At 35.9% G+C, this 16,933-nt stretch overlaps 1 protein-coding gene across 4 annotated transcripts in view; it reads right to left on the bottom strand.

The window, feature by feature from the left end:
• Positions 1-16,933, bottom strand: part of LOC109074215 (C-type lectin domain containing 16A) — a 64,138-nt gene that overhangs the window by 27,989 nt on the left and 19,216 nt on the right. For 2 of the 4 annotated variants that reach the window (XM_042725965.1, XM_042725945.1), the window contains 5 exons: positions 14,679-14,862; positions 6,144-6,264; positions 5,236-5,336; positions 4,697-4,816; positions 2,593-2,702 (listed from right to left, as the gene is read on the bottom strand). In XM_042725965.1, the coding sequence (XP_042581899.1) occupies positions 2,593-2,702; positions 4,697-4,816; positions 5,236-5,336; positions 6,144-6,264; positions 14,679-14,862 (636 nt within the window). Of the gene's footprint in view, positions 1-2,592; positions 2,703-4,696; positions 4,817-5,235; positions 5,337-6,143; positions 6,265-14,630; positions 14,863-16,933 lie in introns of all 4 variants that reach the window. The other 2 variants (XM_042725938.1, XM_042725955.1) reach the window with 1 other exon arrangement.

The following is a 16,933-nucleotide window of genomic DNA, read 5'->3' as shown; positions in this document are numbered from 1 at the left end:
GTATTTACTCAGAGCAACTTATAACATCCAAGTGAAAGATATTATACCAACTCATCAGAAAAACAAACAAACAAAAAACAATCACCGAGTTGGAAAAAGGATCACCACATTGTGTCAGTATTATGTTGAACCAACTTTTGATTTAATTACAGCCTTTAGTCTATTGCGATATGTCTCTGTCTCTACTAACTTTGCACATCTTTGCAGTATTAGCCCACTCTTCTTTGCAGAACTGCTCAAGTTCAGGTAAATTTGATGGTGAGTGTTTGTGGACTGCAGTCTTCAAGTCACTCCACAGATTTTCAGTGGGGTTTAAGTCTGGGCTCTGACTGGGCCATGCAAAGACATTCAACTTTTTCTGCTTCAACCACTGTGTGCTCAATTTTGCTGTGTGCTTTGGGTCGTTGTCATGTTGGAAGGGAAACTTTCTTCCCATTAACAACTTTCTGGCAGAGGCCAGCAGATTTTTCTCAAGAATTTGACTGTATTTAGCTCTATTAATTCTTCCTTCTATCCTCACATGTGCTCCAGTCCCTGCTGCAGAGAAACACTCAGAACAGGACATTACCACCTCCATGCTTTGCTGTAGGAATGCTGTTATTTGGATGGTGAGCTGTATTGGCTTTCTGCCAGACACATTGTTTGGTGTTGAGATAATTCAATTTAATTTATCTGCCTCAGAATAATCAAGGTGCTTTTTGGCAAAACTCAGTCGTGACTGCATGTGGTCTTTCTTGAGGAGTGGCTTTTTTCTTGCAACCCTCCCATACAAGCCGCGTTTGTGAGAATTTGTGATATTGTTATTGTTGATATGCACACTCTCAGAAAAAAAGGTACAAAAGCTGTCACTGGGGCGGTACCTTTTCAAAAGGCACACCTCTGTTCCTAAAGAGTCCATAAAGTTTACATATTAGTACCTAAAAAGTACAAAATTGTACCTTTTGAAAAGGTACCGCCCCAGTGACAGTTTTTGTACCTTTTTTTCTGAGAGTGCAGAGATGGGCATAAATACATGAAAATGTATTTAAAATACAAAAGAATGCGTGGAAAAAAATTTACTTCACTTTTTTTTCAAAGGCTTTAAAATACAAGTATTTTGCATTTAAAATACGTATTTAAATACATGTATCTGAAATACTGGCCATCCCTGGTCACATGCACACAATGACCACTCTTTGTCATAAATTCCTGCAGCTGTTTCAGAGTTGCTGTAGGCCTCTTGGTCGCCTCTCTGAGCAGTTTCCTCCTGAATCTTTCATTCAGTTTGGAGCGACGTCTTGATCTAGGGAGGGTCTGTGTTGTACCAAATACCTTCCACTTCTTAATAATAGACTTCACTGTGCTTCTAGGCATTGATTAAGCCTTTGACATTTTTTGTATCCATCTCCTGACTTGTGCCTGTCCACAACTTTATCCCGGAGATCTTCTGCCAGTGTCTTGCCAGCCACAGTTGATTGTTTGCTACAGTTGCAGTAACAAGGACTGAAATGCTCCAGGAAAGTTATTTTCATGCTGATCTGATCAAAATGAACACAGCTGATCACAGTTGAAGTCAAATGGCTTTGTGTACCATTGAGAAGGTGATTAGCTACAAATGATTGAGTTTACAAGACATTTTTAGGAGGGGGTGATTCTTTTTTCAGCTCAGTGATTCTGTTGGTGTTTTTTTGTTGTTGTTGTTTTTTTCTGATATGTTGGTGTAATATCTTTCACTAGGATGCTATAAGTTGTACTGAGTAAATACAGCTGGATGAAACAAAAACTGTCTGTTTTCCTTTCAGGCTGCAAAACAACAAAATGTGATCATTTTAAAGAGGGGTGATTCTTTCTATACCCACTGTGTGTATGTATATATATTCATTGCTAATACAGTCACTACAATGCCATGCTATCAAGTATTTGGCATTTAATCCAACATGATTCAGAATGACTTAAATCTGATGAGTCTTTAATGTGCCTTTAATTTCATCGTGTTCGCAGACTCAAACTCTGTAAGGGAAGATCCATGAACTATCTGTTGTGTTAATGGGTCACCAATATCTATTCAGAATAATGAAAATAAATAAATACATAAAATAATTCATTAATTAAAATGTAATAAATGGTTGAAGCCTGAGACATCAACTATATACAATTATGTTTACATGTCATGAAAGATATTTTAATAATATTATAATATAATATTATTCACATTTACGGAAGTAAATTACATTAATATTTTCACTTATACAAATAAACGATTAATATTCTTTGACGCAGATACATTTCTTTGATCATTATTTGCGTAATTAATTTCATCACCTTATTCCTGTTTGCTTAATTTATTTTTTCCTTGTTTTTTTAAATTACATATATATATATATATATATATATATATATATATATATATATATATATATATATATATATATATATATATATATATATATATATATATATATATTTTTTTTTTTTTGTTTTTTTCTCATGGATTTCACCAGCCCTATTTGGCAAATTGAAGTCTGGCAAAGACATTACAAATAAAATGCTGAACATGTAATAGTAAAGTGAAGTGCTTTGGAAGTAAGATATGTTCTGTGTTAAGGCTCTTACCTCCAAACAGGCCAAATGAATGTCCTTTATAATGCATTGAGAGCCAGAGAGTACAGCTTGTTTCAGAAGCAGACAGCTTAACTCCAAGGTGGCAAGACGCACCTTTCCATCTGAAACACACAAACATGCTAGGTTGTGATGACGCAGATCAAACCCATTAGGTGCAACTGTTCTAATTTTAAAACTGAATTAAAGTGGTATTATGTAAAAGCAGACCAAACATGTGACGGTTTATATTATGAAATTCATTTCAGACCATCTCAAGAGGAGAAAAATCAAGCAAAGATGACTTAAAAAAGGAAGTGTGGGGCATTAAAATAGCTCAGATGTGTCATGTGTAATTACGACAACAGCCAAACATCCATATTACCAGACAAAAATGCAGCACATGAAAAAGAAAATCTGTGGGTCTTAGGGAATGAGAAGTTTTGCTTCTTGTCACACAAGTGTCACAACTGACACTGGCTAGAAATGTCAAAAGAGAATGAATCATACAACATGAGGATGATATAGCTCATCTATATTGACTCATTCAGATCTACATTTTAATCCTAAGTATAGTGAGTATCTTAAGTAAGTCAACATTCAAATGTCACAACAATTATAGGAGCCCCAAAAGCAGAATTCAGCTCCAATTCCTCTTAACAAAGGTGAAAGAGATCAACGGCAGAGGAAATTGGTTGCAACTTTTGTTACTCAAGGCTGTTGTAAAGGGTACAGAGCTAAAGAAACATGCATCAAATAACAAGAGACACTTCACTAGGCTCTAGCCCATTTGGTTACGGTTGCTCACATTAACTGTTGCTTTTCAAAAAGTCCCATAGAAATAAACTGGAGATTTCTGTAAACAGCAAGATTTTTAGTAAAATGTGCTCGAATGAGAGACCCAGCGTTGGTTTCAGTTTCGTTTTAGCCTAAATGAAGTCGTTTTGGCTTGTCGTTTATATTGCTATAGCTTCTTATATTTTTAATTCTTGTTTTCTAAATAGGCCTACTATTAACTGAAAGGATTTGTTGTGAAGTGAGGGGAACTAAAATGGCCTAGCTATGTTTGCAGTGTTTATTATAATGTTTGTAAACATTTCGAGTCGGCATTAGGCCTATTTCTGAATGAAATAATAAAATGCTTTTTGTTTTTTTTCTCTTTCTCTGAAAACACAATTTGTTTATACGAGTAGTGTATTTTAACCATGCAGCAAACCTTTTTAAATATTTTGATAAATTACTGAAAATAAATAAATAAATAAATAAATAAATAAATGACTTTTTAAACTGTTTAACTGACTGTGTTAATCGGTCAAAATTCTTAACGGTCGGTTAACGGTTAACCGGTTAAAATGAACATCCCTAGTTAAAACTAAAACTATTAAAAATCATTTTGATCAAAATAAAGCTGAAATGAAAATATAAAAATTGTATAACTAGAAATTTATGTCACCTAGGTTACTAACAAAAACGAAATATCTAACTAAAATTACTAAGAAAACTAATAAGTTACAAAAATTATTCAAACTAAAACGAAAATTAAAAAAGCAAAAAAGCAAACTGAAATTAAAATGAAAAGTCAAAACAAAAGCTAATTCAAAATATTAATAAATACTGTAGTATTTAATAAATAATACTAAAATTGCACTGGTTCAAAGGCACTGATGCACTGATGAATCACGTACACTGAAATTATATATATAGTTTAGTTATAGTTTAGTATAGTTAGTTTGTTTTGCAGAACAGAACATACACAGAACATTACCTATACACAAAACCAGGGTTTGCTTTAGAAAGAGAAACCACTTTAGTTTTTGTCAAGCAGCAAGTTTGATGTATAGAAACCTCAACTGACATTCATCAAACAAGACACAAAGAAGCAGCTTTGTTTAAGCTGTGTGTGTACATAAAAATGTTGCACAATCACTGTGTTAAAATACGAGTAAAGGACTACTCTGAATAAACAGTGAGTGCTTTGGTCTACACAGTCAAGTTCAGGCACACCGATGGAATTTGCAGCGTGTGATGTTTAATGAGCGTGTCTAAGCAGGTGAAGGATTATATTTAGAATCAGTCTGTAAAGTACAGTAGAGTGAGAACGTGCTGTGTGTGTGTGTACCTGGCTGAGCAGCCTGGCTCATGATTCGGATCACTCTTTCCACCAACACCTGACTGTAAGAGCTCCTCTCTTGATTTGGCACGGGTAGCTGGATCCTCTCTAAGAGCTCCAGGTTTATACCTGCACATGCACACATTAACCAACAAGGGATAAAAAACAGAATGTTGGAGCATGATGTTGCCACTGTAAAGCTGTCTAAAAATGTTTAAATCATGTAACCATATAACCACTGTATTATGGTATTAAGTATTATATTACCTTAAGCAAGCAAACATGTTTATATGTAAGTATTTTGAATGGTTGGACGTAATGTCTTTAAAATACAGTAAAAACAATTATATTGTGAAATATTATAAAAATGCAAAATTCCTGCTCTTGTTTTAAATACATATTAAAATTGAATTTATTTGTGTGATGGCAAAATTCAGTTAAATATTTGATAAAAAAAAACAAAAACTTTTATATCTATTACCATAATTATCCATTTATTTTGAGTGTTTTGTTCGAGACTGTTATTCCTGAAGAGACAGATGAGATACCTTTACTGTGAGACATGGCATACAGGAGACAAAGCACAAACAGAGCCTGGTAATCCTCTGCGTCACAGTCCAGTGCATTATACAACATGTCCAGGAAGGGCCTAGAACAACAAAGAAGAAAATCACAGCTATTCTTTCATTATCCGCTGTGAAACTCGCAGCTGAAAACATTAAAAACAGAACAATGTGCACAATGTGCATTGCACAGTTTGTGATGACATACTGTATTCTTTGAGTGTTGCAAATGCGAAAGGCATTTACTAGGTGAGCTATTGTCTATAAATCATGCCAAACTGAGACTGGCTTTAACAAGTACTCATATCCAGACTAAACGCTAGTTACCTCCCTCCCTCCCTCCCTAAATAAAAATATTCACCAAAGGCGCAAACTCTTCTTCTTAAGCATCAAATCATGTCCATGCAGAGTATTCCTAAGAATACTGCTTTCACATGCATGCCATGTACTTCTTGGGTTAGAGATAACACATTAATATTGCTTTTGAAAGGCTTGTGGAACAGTCTGAACACGTCCTTGGCCCTCTTTCTGTGGAGCACGCCAATCTAAATAGGGGGAGCTTTGCTGCACTTCAATGAACGGCGCATAAAAAGCCAATTGCAGGGTCACTGGTTCACTGATAACACCCTTTAACAATGCTGACACTCATAAAGAACTATTTTGGATTACAATACAGTTTAAATGGATGTACCAAACTGTTGCTTCTCAAGTTTCTCTTCAACTAAAAGGTGGAGCAGCATAGATGCATCTGATGCTTAATGAAAATGTCACAGGAGGTTAGCTTAAGCTGACAAAAAGAATTTGTGGACATTCTTAAAATTGTATAGTTTTTCATTTGCATTTTCCAACGTTTTCTTCTAGGTCTGCGGTTAAGGTTGCGGTTGCTTGTGTACCTGCTCTTTAGTCCTTCAGATCGTGCCGCTGCCGCGCTCTTCTCCTCGTCTGTAATGTTCTGTTCCGTCAACGTGGACAATTCAGAGATCCTACCTTTTTCCATCACTACCATCTCAATTTCTGCAAAACACAACACAGAGTATAACAGCAGAGCTGGATCTTGGTATTGTGTATGTCAGATGTCAGCCATGGAAGATCCCCACATAAAGATGGTCTTAGCTGTCTCAAGTTACATTCCCTTGAAATGATTATATGCCTGCAGACATTTCAAAAAGGGAAACCACTTGGTTGCATTTAATAACTTTCAAAACTGAATCTAACAGCCCAAGCCACAAGGGAATGTTTTCTAGAATTTTATTGTAGTGACCACCAGATTGAATTGTAATGTATATTTTTGAAAACATATTTGGCACTGATTGTAAGGGGGAAATCTGCAGAGTTCCACAGAACAGATTATATATATATAGATTATAGATCATGTATGAAATATTTATGCATGAATTTGTGGACGCGCATCGCGGAGCTAGTGCAAGACGTGCATTTATGGTTAAAAAGAATATGTAACAAAGTTCGTAGATCGGGAAGGAGGAGGCGGGAACCGGCGAACATTTAAATATAATTTAATAACAAAAACACAAAACTTAAAATAGGGCGACAGCTTCTCCTCAGTGGGACTCGAGACCGGCGCAGGTGTCGCTTATTACCATTCAACTCCACCAGCCTCGCTCCGTTCCCACGACTCTCGGCACCCCCTCACTCTTCACAGTATATACATTTTTTTTTTCTAAGGAAATGACCGATCGTTTTGCTAAATAAGACCCTTATTCCTCGGCTGGGATCATGTAAAGCTCTTTGAAGATGAACTGAAACTGCAATTTGGACTTTCAACCTGTTGGCCTCCACTGAAGTCCATTATATGGAGAAAAATCCTAGAACGTTTTCCTCAGAAACCTTAATTTCTTTGCAACTGAAGAAAGAAAGACATGAACATCTTGGACGACATGGGGGTGAGTAAATCATCAGGACATTTTATTCTGGAATAAAAATTTCCTGAACTAATCCTTTAAAATAGCCAAAATTTTAAAAGTTACTTAAATGAACAACATATAACTGGCTGTGTGTAACGCCTGTTTCACTCTGCAAGCGTGAGCTTGCATGTTAATCAATGAGTGCATTCACACTGAGCATAAATGAGGAGGGATTGAGGGTCTTGAGATTGATTCGAGTTAGCGTCGGTTGAGCAGGGGTGTTTCGGTGGTTTGTGTGCCTTTTTTATTTTTTGTTGGCTGTTAATTAAAGTGACAGCACAGTTTTGATAGACTAAATAAACATGATTTCACACAAAACGTGCTAAAAATGCACAGAATAAGCATGTCTAGTGTGTTTTAACACGAATTGGAGCATGTCAGGAAAGAAAATGAAGAATCAAAATAATGTATAGAAGATTTACCCATTTTAACTTATAACTTGAAACATTATCAAACTCACAACGAATAATTCATCTTGCTCAGGATCTTAAGTTACAATGGCGTATATACAGGTCCTTCTCAAAAAATTTGCATATTGTGATAAAAGTTCATTATTTTCCATAATGTAATGATAAAAATTTTACTTTCATATATTTTAGATTCATTGCACACCAACTGAAATATTTCAGGTCTTTTATTGTTTTAATACTGATGATTTTGGCATACAGCTCATGAAAACCCAAAATTCCTATCTCAAAAAATTAGCATATTTCATCCGACCAATAAAAGAAAAGTGTTTTTAATACAAAAAAAGTCAACCTTCAAATAATTATGTTCAGTTATGCACTCAATACTTGGTCGGGAATCCTTTTGCAGAAATGACTGCTTCAATGCGGCGTGGCATGGAGGCAATCAGCCTGTGGCACTGCTGAGGTGTTATGGAGGCCCAGGATGCTTCGATAGCGGCCTTAAGCTCATCCAGAGTGTTGGGTCTTGCGTCTCTCAACTTTCTCTTCACAATATCCCACAGATTCTCTATGGGGTTCAGGTCAGGAGAGTTGGCAGGCCAATTGAGCACAGTAATACCATGGTCAGTAAACCATTTACCAGTGGTTTTGGCACTGTGAGCAGGTGCCAGGTCGTGCTGAAAAACGAAATCTTCATCTCCATAAAGCTTTTCAGCAGATGGAAGCATGAAGTGCTCCAAAATCTGAGGAGCGTCTCGCTGCAGCCTGCGGTGGACATCCAACCCGGCCCACATCCAAGTGTGACGTCACAGACTACGCCATTGTCAATATACTTAAAATTCTTAATATTCTCAATCATTTTGAAACATAAGAAGATAATTTGTATTGGTTGCCAACCGCTAAAAAAGAAGCTGTTGTTTGCCGTGTCGTAAAAAAAAAATATCTTTGGTCTTTACCAAACGTTGACAACTTTAAGAACGCGTGCGTCATTTGTGTGCATGTGCATAAACAACAGTATTTTTAATTTCAACTTCACACAGGCACGTTATTGCTAGCAACAAATATACTTATATATATATATATATGCGTGTGTGTGTTTGTGTGTGTGTTTGGGGGGGGGGGTGAGATGAGTGTTTTTATGTTGGGGGGGGTCTATCTATCCACACATGTATGTATATATGTATGTATGTATTCATGGCATGCATGCGTACACACACACACACAAATACATACATATATACATACATACATGTGTAGATAGATAGAGAGACAGATAGATAGATAGATAGATAGAAGGCACAAGTCTTACAACATAAAATCAATTATGAATCAATGTGCAATATTTTTTATACCCTTCCCCCCCCACACATAACACTCATCTTACCCACTCAGACACACACACTTCATCCCTCTCACACATATGTACTTACCTGTCCCCCCCCCACCACCACAACACACACACATACACAAAAAACTCACATACATATAACCTCTTTAATGATATACTCTGATCACAGTACCCATGCTCAGTAACTTGGTTGGGCTACCGCATCATTTCATTATGTTTTGCTGGATAACTCTGTGTATGTCACAAATTATCTTTGTATTCTTCTATGTTAACGAAAAGATCACCTAATGTTTGTTTGTCATGTTTTACAGCATTCTACACATTTTCAGTCCAAGCCTGGTGCAGAGCAGTTCTCCCGGGTTAAGGGGTCCCTGCTGCAGTTTCACCAGTAAAGAAAATTACTTGTTACAGTTCACTTGAAGGACCACATAAGCCATGCAGTGGTGCATGGAGGTATGGTGAGAGCATTTCTTTAGATATTGATTGATTTTTGTGGTTTAAAATCATAAATATGTTTATGTAGAATGATGAGGTAAATAATTTTTAGTGGACACATATACCCCCAACACGTATGTATTCTCTATTTTTAACAGGAGCGCCAAGAGGACATAAAATGGAAGTTTGTAAGGGACATTGGTCCAGCGTGGTACAGAGTCATCATGGGTTATTCTGTGGGGAGGTGACAGGGCCTGCCGTTCTCCAGATGGACAGTAAAAATCAACAGAATGCCATCAAAGACTACCTGGAGGGAGAATCGGAGGATATATTAAAGCAAGGAATCTCTCTGTGTAGTCTATGTATGTATGTGTGTGTACTGCATGTCAAGAACTGTTTATCTGATCATTCAGCTGCTCATTCAGCTGCTCAGACTTTACAATATTTGGAGCATACCTTTTGTTAAACACAACCAGTCAAAAGTTTTTGAACAGTGACATTTTTTAATGTTTTTAAAAAAAAATATCTTCTGCTCATCAAGCCTGCATTTATTTAATCCGAAGTACAGCAAAAACAGTCCAATTTTAAAGTATTTGTATAATATTTTGCTTTTGTAATATATTTTGCTATTTTAAATAACAATTTTCTATATTTCTATTAAAATTAAATTTATTCCTGTGATTTCAAAGGTGACTTACTCCAGTCACATGATCCTTCATTCTAATATGCTGATTTGATGCTCAAAAAACATTTTATTATTATTATGTTAATACACTGAAGACTGGAGTAATGATGCAGACAGTTCAGCTTTGATCACAGGAATAAACTGCATTTTAAAATACGTTCAAATAGAAAGCAGTTCTTTTAAATTGTAAAAATATTTCACATTACTGCTTTTGCTGTGTTTTGGATCAAATAAATCCTGGCTTGGTGAGCAGAAGAGACTTTAAAAAATAATAAAAATCTTACTGTTCAAAAACTGGTGGTGTATATTATTATTATTTTTATTTTTTTTTGTAAAATTGTACATGTAATTATTTTTATAAAATAATAAATATAAAAATACCCAATGAAACAATGGTTGCCTTTTTCATTCATCTTTAAGTATGTGGAGGACCTGGACATGTTTCATATCAAGTTGTGATGAACAAGGCCTGAAGGTCAATGTCATGTTACTTATATAATCTTATCAATGCAATCTTTATTCAGCCTAAGTATGTGTAGCATACTGCATATGGGGAACTGTTGATTCTATCATTCAAATGTTAACACTTTATGATAAGTGGAATAAATCTTTAGAAAATTAAATGACAATTATACAATACCAACTTTTACAATAAAATTTGCATATTTTTACAATACCAAAATCTAATTGTCCCCTTTAAATTTGATGCATTTCAATTTTGCCTTGGGTAGGTCAAAATCGTTTTTTAATAAATGTGAATTTATCTCATTACATAAATGAACAAGGTAAGGTTTAAAAGTTTTAATTGACAATAAGCCTACTTTAATCAACATAAGCGTTTTAGGAGCTGTTATGATGACAAAATCAGCTCCGTATATTAGACATATTAAATATATATTAGATTTAAGTTGTGCCATTTTAGCCTAGACATCCTTTACAAAAATAAGAAAACGTGTATTAGTAAAACGAAGGACAATATTATTTTATTTAGATCCCATTAACTTCCATAAATTGCTTCAACATACTTCCGGGTTTCCGGTATGGGGATGGGGAAATCATAAGAGGTGACGTATTTGATATGGGCGTGGCTTTCGTTTATGTCACACTCAGATGTGGGCGGGGTTGTGTCGGGGATGGGCGTGGTTTCTGACGTCACACTTGGATGTGGGCAGGGTTGGATGTCCACCGCAGGCTGCAGCGAGCCCTACTTGCAAAATCTCCTGATAGCTAGCTGCATTGACCCTGCCCTTGATAAAACACAGTGGACCAACACCAGCAGCTGACATGGCACCCCAGACCATCACTGACTGTGGGTACTTGACACTGGACTTCAGGCATTTTGGCATTTCCTTCTCCCCAGTCTTCCTCCAGACTCTGGCACCTTGATTTCCGAATGACATGCAAAATTTGCTTTCATCCGAAAAAAAAGTACTTTGGACCACTGAGCAACAGTCCAGTGCTGCTTCTCTGTAGCCCAGGTCAGGTGCTTCTGCCGCTGTTTCTGGTTCAAAAGCACACGCCTGTGCACGGTGGCTCTGGATGTTTCTACTCCAGACTAAGTCCACTGCTTCCGCAGGTCCCCCAAGGTCTGGAATCGGTCCTTCTCCACAATCTTCCTCAGGGTCCGGTCACCTCTTCTCGTTGTGCAGCGTTTTTTGCCACACTTTTTCCTTCCCACAGACTTCCCACTGAGGTGCCTTGATACAGCACTCTGGGAATCGTCTATTCGTTCAGAAATTTCTTTCTGTGTCTTACCCTCTCGCTTGAGGGTGTCAATGATGGCCTTCTGGACAGCAGTCAGGTCGGCAGTCTTACCCATGATTGCGGTTTTGAGTAATGAACCAGGCTGGGAGTTTTTAAAAGCCTCAGGAATCTTTTGCAGGTGTTTAGAGTTAATTAGTTGATTCAGATGATTAGGTTAATAGCTCGTTTAGAGAACCTTTTCATGAGATGCTAATTTTTTTGAGATAGGAATTTTGGGTTTTCATGAGCTGTATGCCAAAATCATCAGTATTAAAACAATAAAAGACCTGAAATATTTCAGTTGGTGTGCAATGAATCTAAAATATATGAAAGTTTAATTTTTATCATTACATTATGGAAAATAATGAACTTTTATCACAATATGCAAATTTTTTGAGAAGGACCTGTACATAAGAATTTCATTATTTTTTAATTATTGACAGCTTTTGTAAATATTGTATTCTGTAAATATTGCGTGTTCACTTACAATTTACGTGACAAACTCACGCCTTTTTTTTATTTTCAGTTCCACTGTTACAGAAACGGTGCTATCGACACAATAAATACACATGAAACATACTGACTGACATATCTTCAACATTCGTCCTAATAAAAATATTATGAGCGCTCAGCGTGTTCACCTCGGTTAGAAACACACATTTTCATTTTTTAAAAGAATCTTTATGAACAAATAATGACTTAAACTTAATATTCTCACTTAACAATTAGCAAAAATAGAATGAATAATTATATTGCTCCAGGTCTTTCGTTACAAAAACAGACAACAAGGCACAAATTACAAACACGGACACAAGACGAACACATACACAAAACAATCGTATAAATCATCATATTAACAACTTCTACGAAAAATATTAAGATTTAAAATTACGATTGGCTAGAAACGCATAGCCTACTTTTTTTTATTCAGCTCTACATAAATACATTTTGACCTTCTTAGCCTAACGATTAGTTAAAATCCAACGAATAATTAACATTTCTCCAAAATCAGTTACAAAAACAGAGCTTAATCACAAGTTATTTACATAAAGCATATTGACAGCTCCTATAAGAAATGGACATGGAGATTATGGTCACTGTGCTATTTATTGGTTAATATAGCGCATATCTGTGTAAGCACCTATGGGTAAAAGTAAGAAGGCTTTTATTAAAAAAAAAAAACAGTATAAACAACACGTTCTATATTTGCGTATGACTGAAATAACATGATAGGAGCATTTTTGTTGTTTACCATTTACACGCGAATCCCTGTGTTAACAAACTTTCAAGACTTCAAAACATTGAAGTTTATAACTGACCAACCTCTAAAAACTAATTTATAGTTGTCTTTGTAAAGAAATGTGTAGCTTTGGAGCCACTGCGGTGATGCTGTACAAACGCTTCCAGTGTGAATACTCTGTGAATACTCTGCTGCAGTGACGCTGTAGTTACGCTCACGAGCTGCTCACGCGCCGCTCACGCTTGCAGTGTGAAACCGGCGTAAGACATGGTGAAGGACGACTGAGGAAATGAATCACACAGAGGAGTGAATATGACAGGAGACAGGGCTTAGCTCACTTTCCCTCTCAAGTCGGACAACTCCCAACAAGATTTAGGAGATGAAAAGAGGGTGCGGATGAGGTTGTGCCCAATTGGAGAAATGTGGAGCACAGAATGAATACTGAGCAAAGTGACTGTGTCCAAACACAACAATGATGTGAGAAGGTGGAGTGCTCTCGCAACTGGCAAAACATAATTTAACCAAGTAGGACATGCTGCTGGATCAACGCTGTCATCATTGTTGGTCCTGGAACAACACCAAAAGACCAAATCCTAATCTATCAATGAAATCATCGGAAAATAATTAGAACGTTGTTCAAATCAATAACCCCAAGGCATTAATTCTAAAGAGTCCGAAACTTTCTTCCGAAATTTTCGCATGTTAAAAAATAAATACGATATCACGTTGTGTAAATCACATTTAGACAATGCCTCGAATCAGGTTAAATTTTCTGCGTTTTTTGAATCCGTAGCAAGCATTTTGAGAGGTGTTTTGACAATTCAGAGCCACCATACAAGCAAATGCAAAATCCAGAACGTGGTCTGACAAGTTGATCCACTCCTTTTTACTGCACAAAACACTGTATAGGTCCTTCCACACTGAGTTCAGAGAAATTGGTGGTCTTCTTTTTAATATGCAGCTCTATCACTAGCAAAGCATCAAACTGAGCCTCTGACATCGGAAGTAAACTTTGAATAGCCACGGATAATCCCACAGCTCCTTGATAAGGAGGTGGAACTTTCCTTGGATTGGATGATGGATCTAATATTTCCTGTTTCTTTTTCTGTTCTTAAGAAGAGAGAGGACAACAAAATCATCCTTACTGCTTGAAGATTCCATTTTGTATTGCTTTGCGATTTTTTCGCAATGTATTAATTAATACGCATCAGACTCAGTGTGCAAGGTTTCTGTACGTGACGAATGCTTAGGATAACGAATACGAAAAAACTCATACAGAAATTTCAGACTCAGTGTGCAAGGACCTTAAACCTAAAATCTGATTGGTTGATAGGTTTATTGCTCCAATCTATATCCTACTTGGGTAAATCACCATATCATGTATCCTTTTGTATTCCACGGAAAGGAAGACAGTCAATTTCCATTTAAGCCTCACCGTAGATTTGTGTGAAGTTCTATTGTGGGACATTTTATGAACTCAAATCGGCACAGCTGTTCGGTCAGTTTTGAGAGCAGAGCTACAGCCGAAGTGTGGTGTGGTGTGATCAAAAGAGTGGAGGGTCAGTCAGTAATGCTGGGACATTCAACTAGTGCTACTCACCTTCCTTGTCCCAACTTGTCCTGCTGGCCTTTGAACTAGCCTCTGTACCTTTAGCCTTTTCCTTCTCTTCTTCCGGCCCTTCCTCTGATCCCCGCTCTTCCTCTTCTTCCTCGCCCACATTCTTGTAGTTGGGTCTTTTCTGGGTCCTCTTCTTCCCACGGTGACGACTCATCTCCAGGGAACGCTCCAGACTTTCTGTGGGCTTGGTGAAGCGACGAACACCAGCATTGCTCTAAAATGAAATGACCAATGGATGAAGCGTATGACTAATATGTACACTGTTTGATGCTCATGAAAATCTTTCTTCTTGGGTATAAAAATTATAATATTGTTATTATTATTATTATATTGATTCTTAATCTTATTTGTTATTTTATTACGTTATTTATTATATATATATATATTAGGAATGGGACAGTTCGCAAAAAAAATTGCGAAAACAGTTCGGTTCTCCACACATGGTTCGGCATGCGCTAGAAGTTAAGAAGTTAAGGTTTAACTTAAATCTGACAACGCATCTGTAATATGGTTTCTTACAAATAACACGTAAAAAAAACAGGGTTAGGCTAATGTATGTTTCTGTTGATGGATGTGCATTCTGGCTTCCCAGTACATTACAACAACAGCGATGAGAAAAGAAAAAGAAACCTGGACAAACCATTCACTCTTGTTCAATGCTAATGCTGTATGCTGGAGCAGTCATTTATTTTCTTTATCACCCGGGCGCACAGGTGAGACTTGAGACTTGAACAGCACACATAGATTTCTGTGTTGAAACTAAACTCTTAAGTTTTTCCAGTTTAAACATTTAAGAGCCAGAGGACGCAAGGTTGCGCGAGCAGTGATTTGTGCATGCGCTCATCCTAAGCATGCAAACCCGCGTCTCAGAACACGCGCAAATATTAAGCTCTCTCTTAAGCATTGTGTTTGAATGGACAAATTCAAACAAAAAGTATGTCAAAATATCCGTCTTGGTAAGTATCCTATAGCAGACATAGCTGGCTGAACGTACTGTATCAGTGCACTGGATCAGTGCATTCTCTTAAAGTGACAGTCTTAATATTAATCGAACAGCAACAACAAATAAATCACTCACTGCTCTTGATTGGATAGCTTTTGTGACTTGGATAAAGTCAAATATGCAATGCTGTATTACATCTGACTACTTCATTCAATTTCTGTACCTAAAAACTTATGCTAGACCTACCTAAAAAAAAAATCTTTTATTTGTATTTTACTCTTTTGTATTTATTTGTGCTGTTGATTGCAGTTAAATAGAATATTCTTATTTTCTTTATTTTTATTCTAAAGTATAGTTTTTCCATAAACACAGCACATACCGAACCATACCGAAACCGTGACTCTAAAACTGAAAAAGTTGAACCGTTCCACCCCTAATATATACATACATATATATACATACATACATATATATATATATATATATATAGAGAGAGAGAGAGAGAGAGAGAGAGAGAGAGAGGAAGAGAGAGAGCGAGAGAGAGAGATAGGAGTTTAGATGTGGTAAAAAAAAAACTTTAAAACAGTTTAACATAATGCAGTAATAACAAAACATAAAAAAGGAAGGGATACGAATACTTTTGCAAGATGCTGTCTGTATGTGTGAATATATACATATATACATACATATATATATATATACATATATATATATATATATATACACACATATACACATATATATATACACACATATACACATATACACATATATATACACACATACACACATATATATATATACACATACACATATATATATATATACACATATATATACACATATATATATATATATATATATATATACATATATATATATATATATATATATATATATATATATATATATACATATATATACACATATATACACATATATTCACCAACTAGAGAAAGTACATCAAAAGCAAATTCACGGTTTAGAGGAAACACAGAAACCTTGTCTTTTAAACATCAATAAGCTTTATTAGATATTTAAATATGCAAATGTTAATATTTAAATATGATATTTAAATATATAAACAATCCATAACTTTTTCTATTTACAAAAACAAAACAAAATATTCAAATACTTTCCTATAAATCATAAATACACATAATAAACCTATTGCTGCTTGATCTTGGCACAACATATACACACATAAACCATCTTGGATAACAGCAATAGCTGCTTTTACAATGTCTGCAGAACTTAAAGAAGCAGTGAAAGGAAAACAGTCTCTGGCTTCTCAGAAACAAGAACCCGCTAAAACCGGAAACAGCTGCCAAACAGTCAAGGA

The sequence above is a fragment of the Cyprinus carpio genome, chromosome A3 (genome assembly GCF_018340385.1).
Source record: "Cyprinus carpio isolate SPL01 chromosome A3, ASM1834038v1, whole genome shotgun sequence".
Classification (NCBI taxonomy): Eukaryota; Metazoa; Chordata; class Actinopteri; order Cypriniformes; family Cyprinidae; genus Cyprinus; species Cyprinus carpio.
This window is presented reverse-complemented; position numbering and strand designations above follow the sequence as displayed.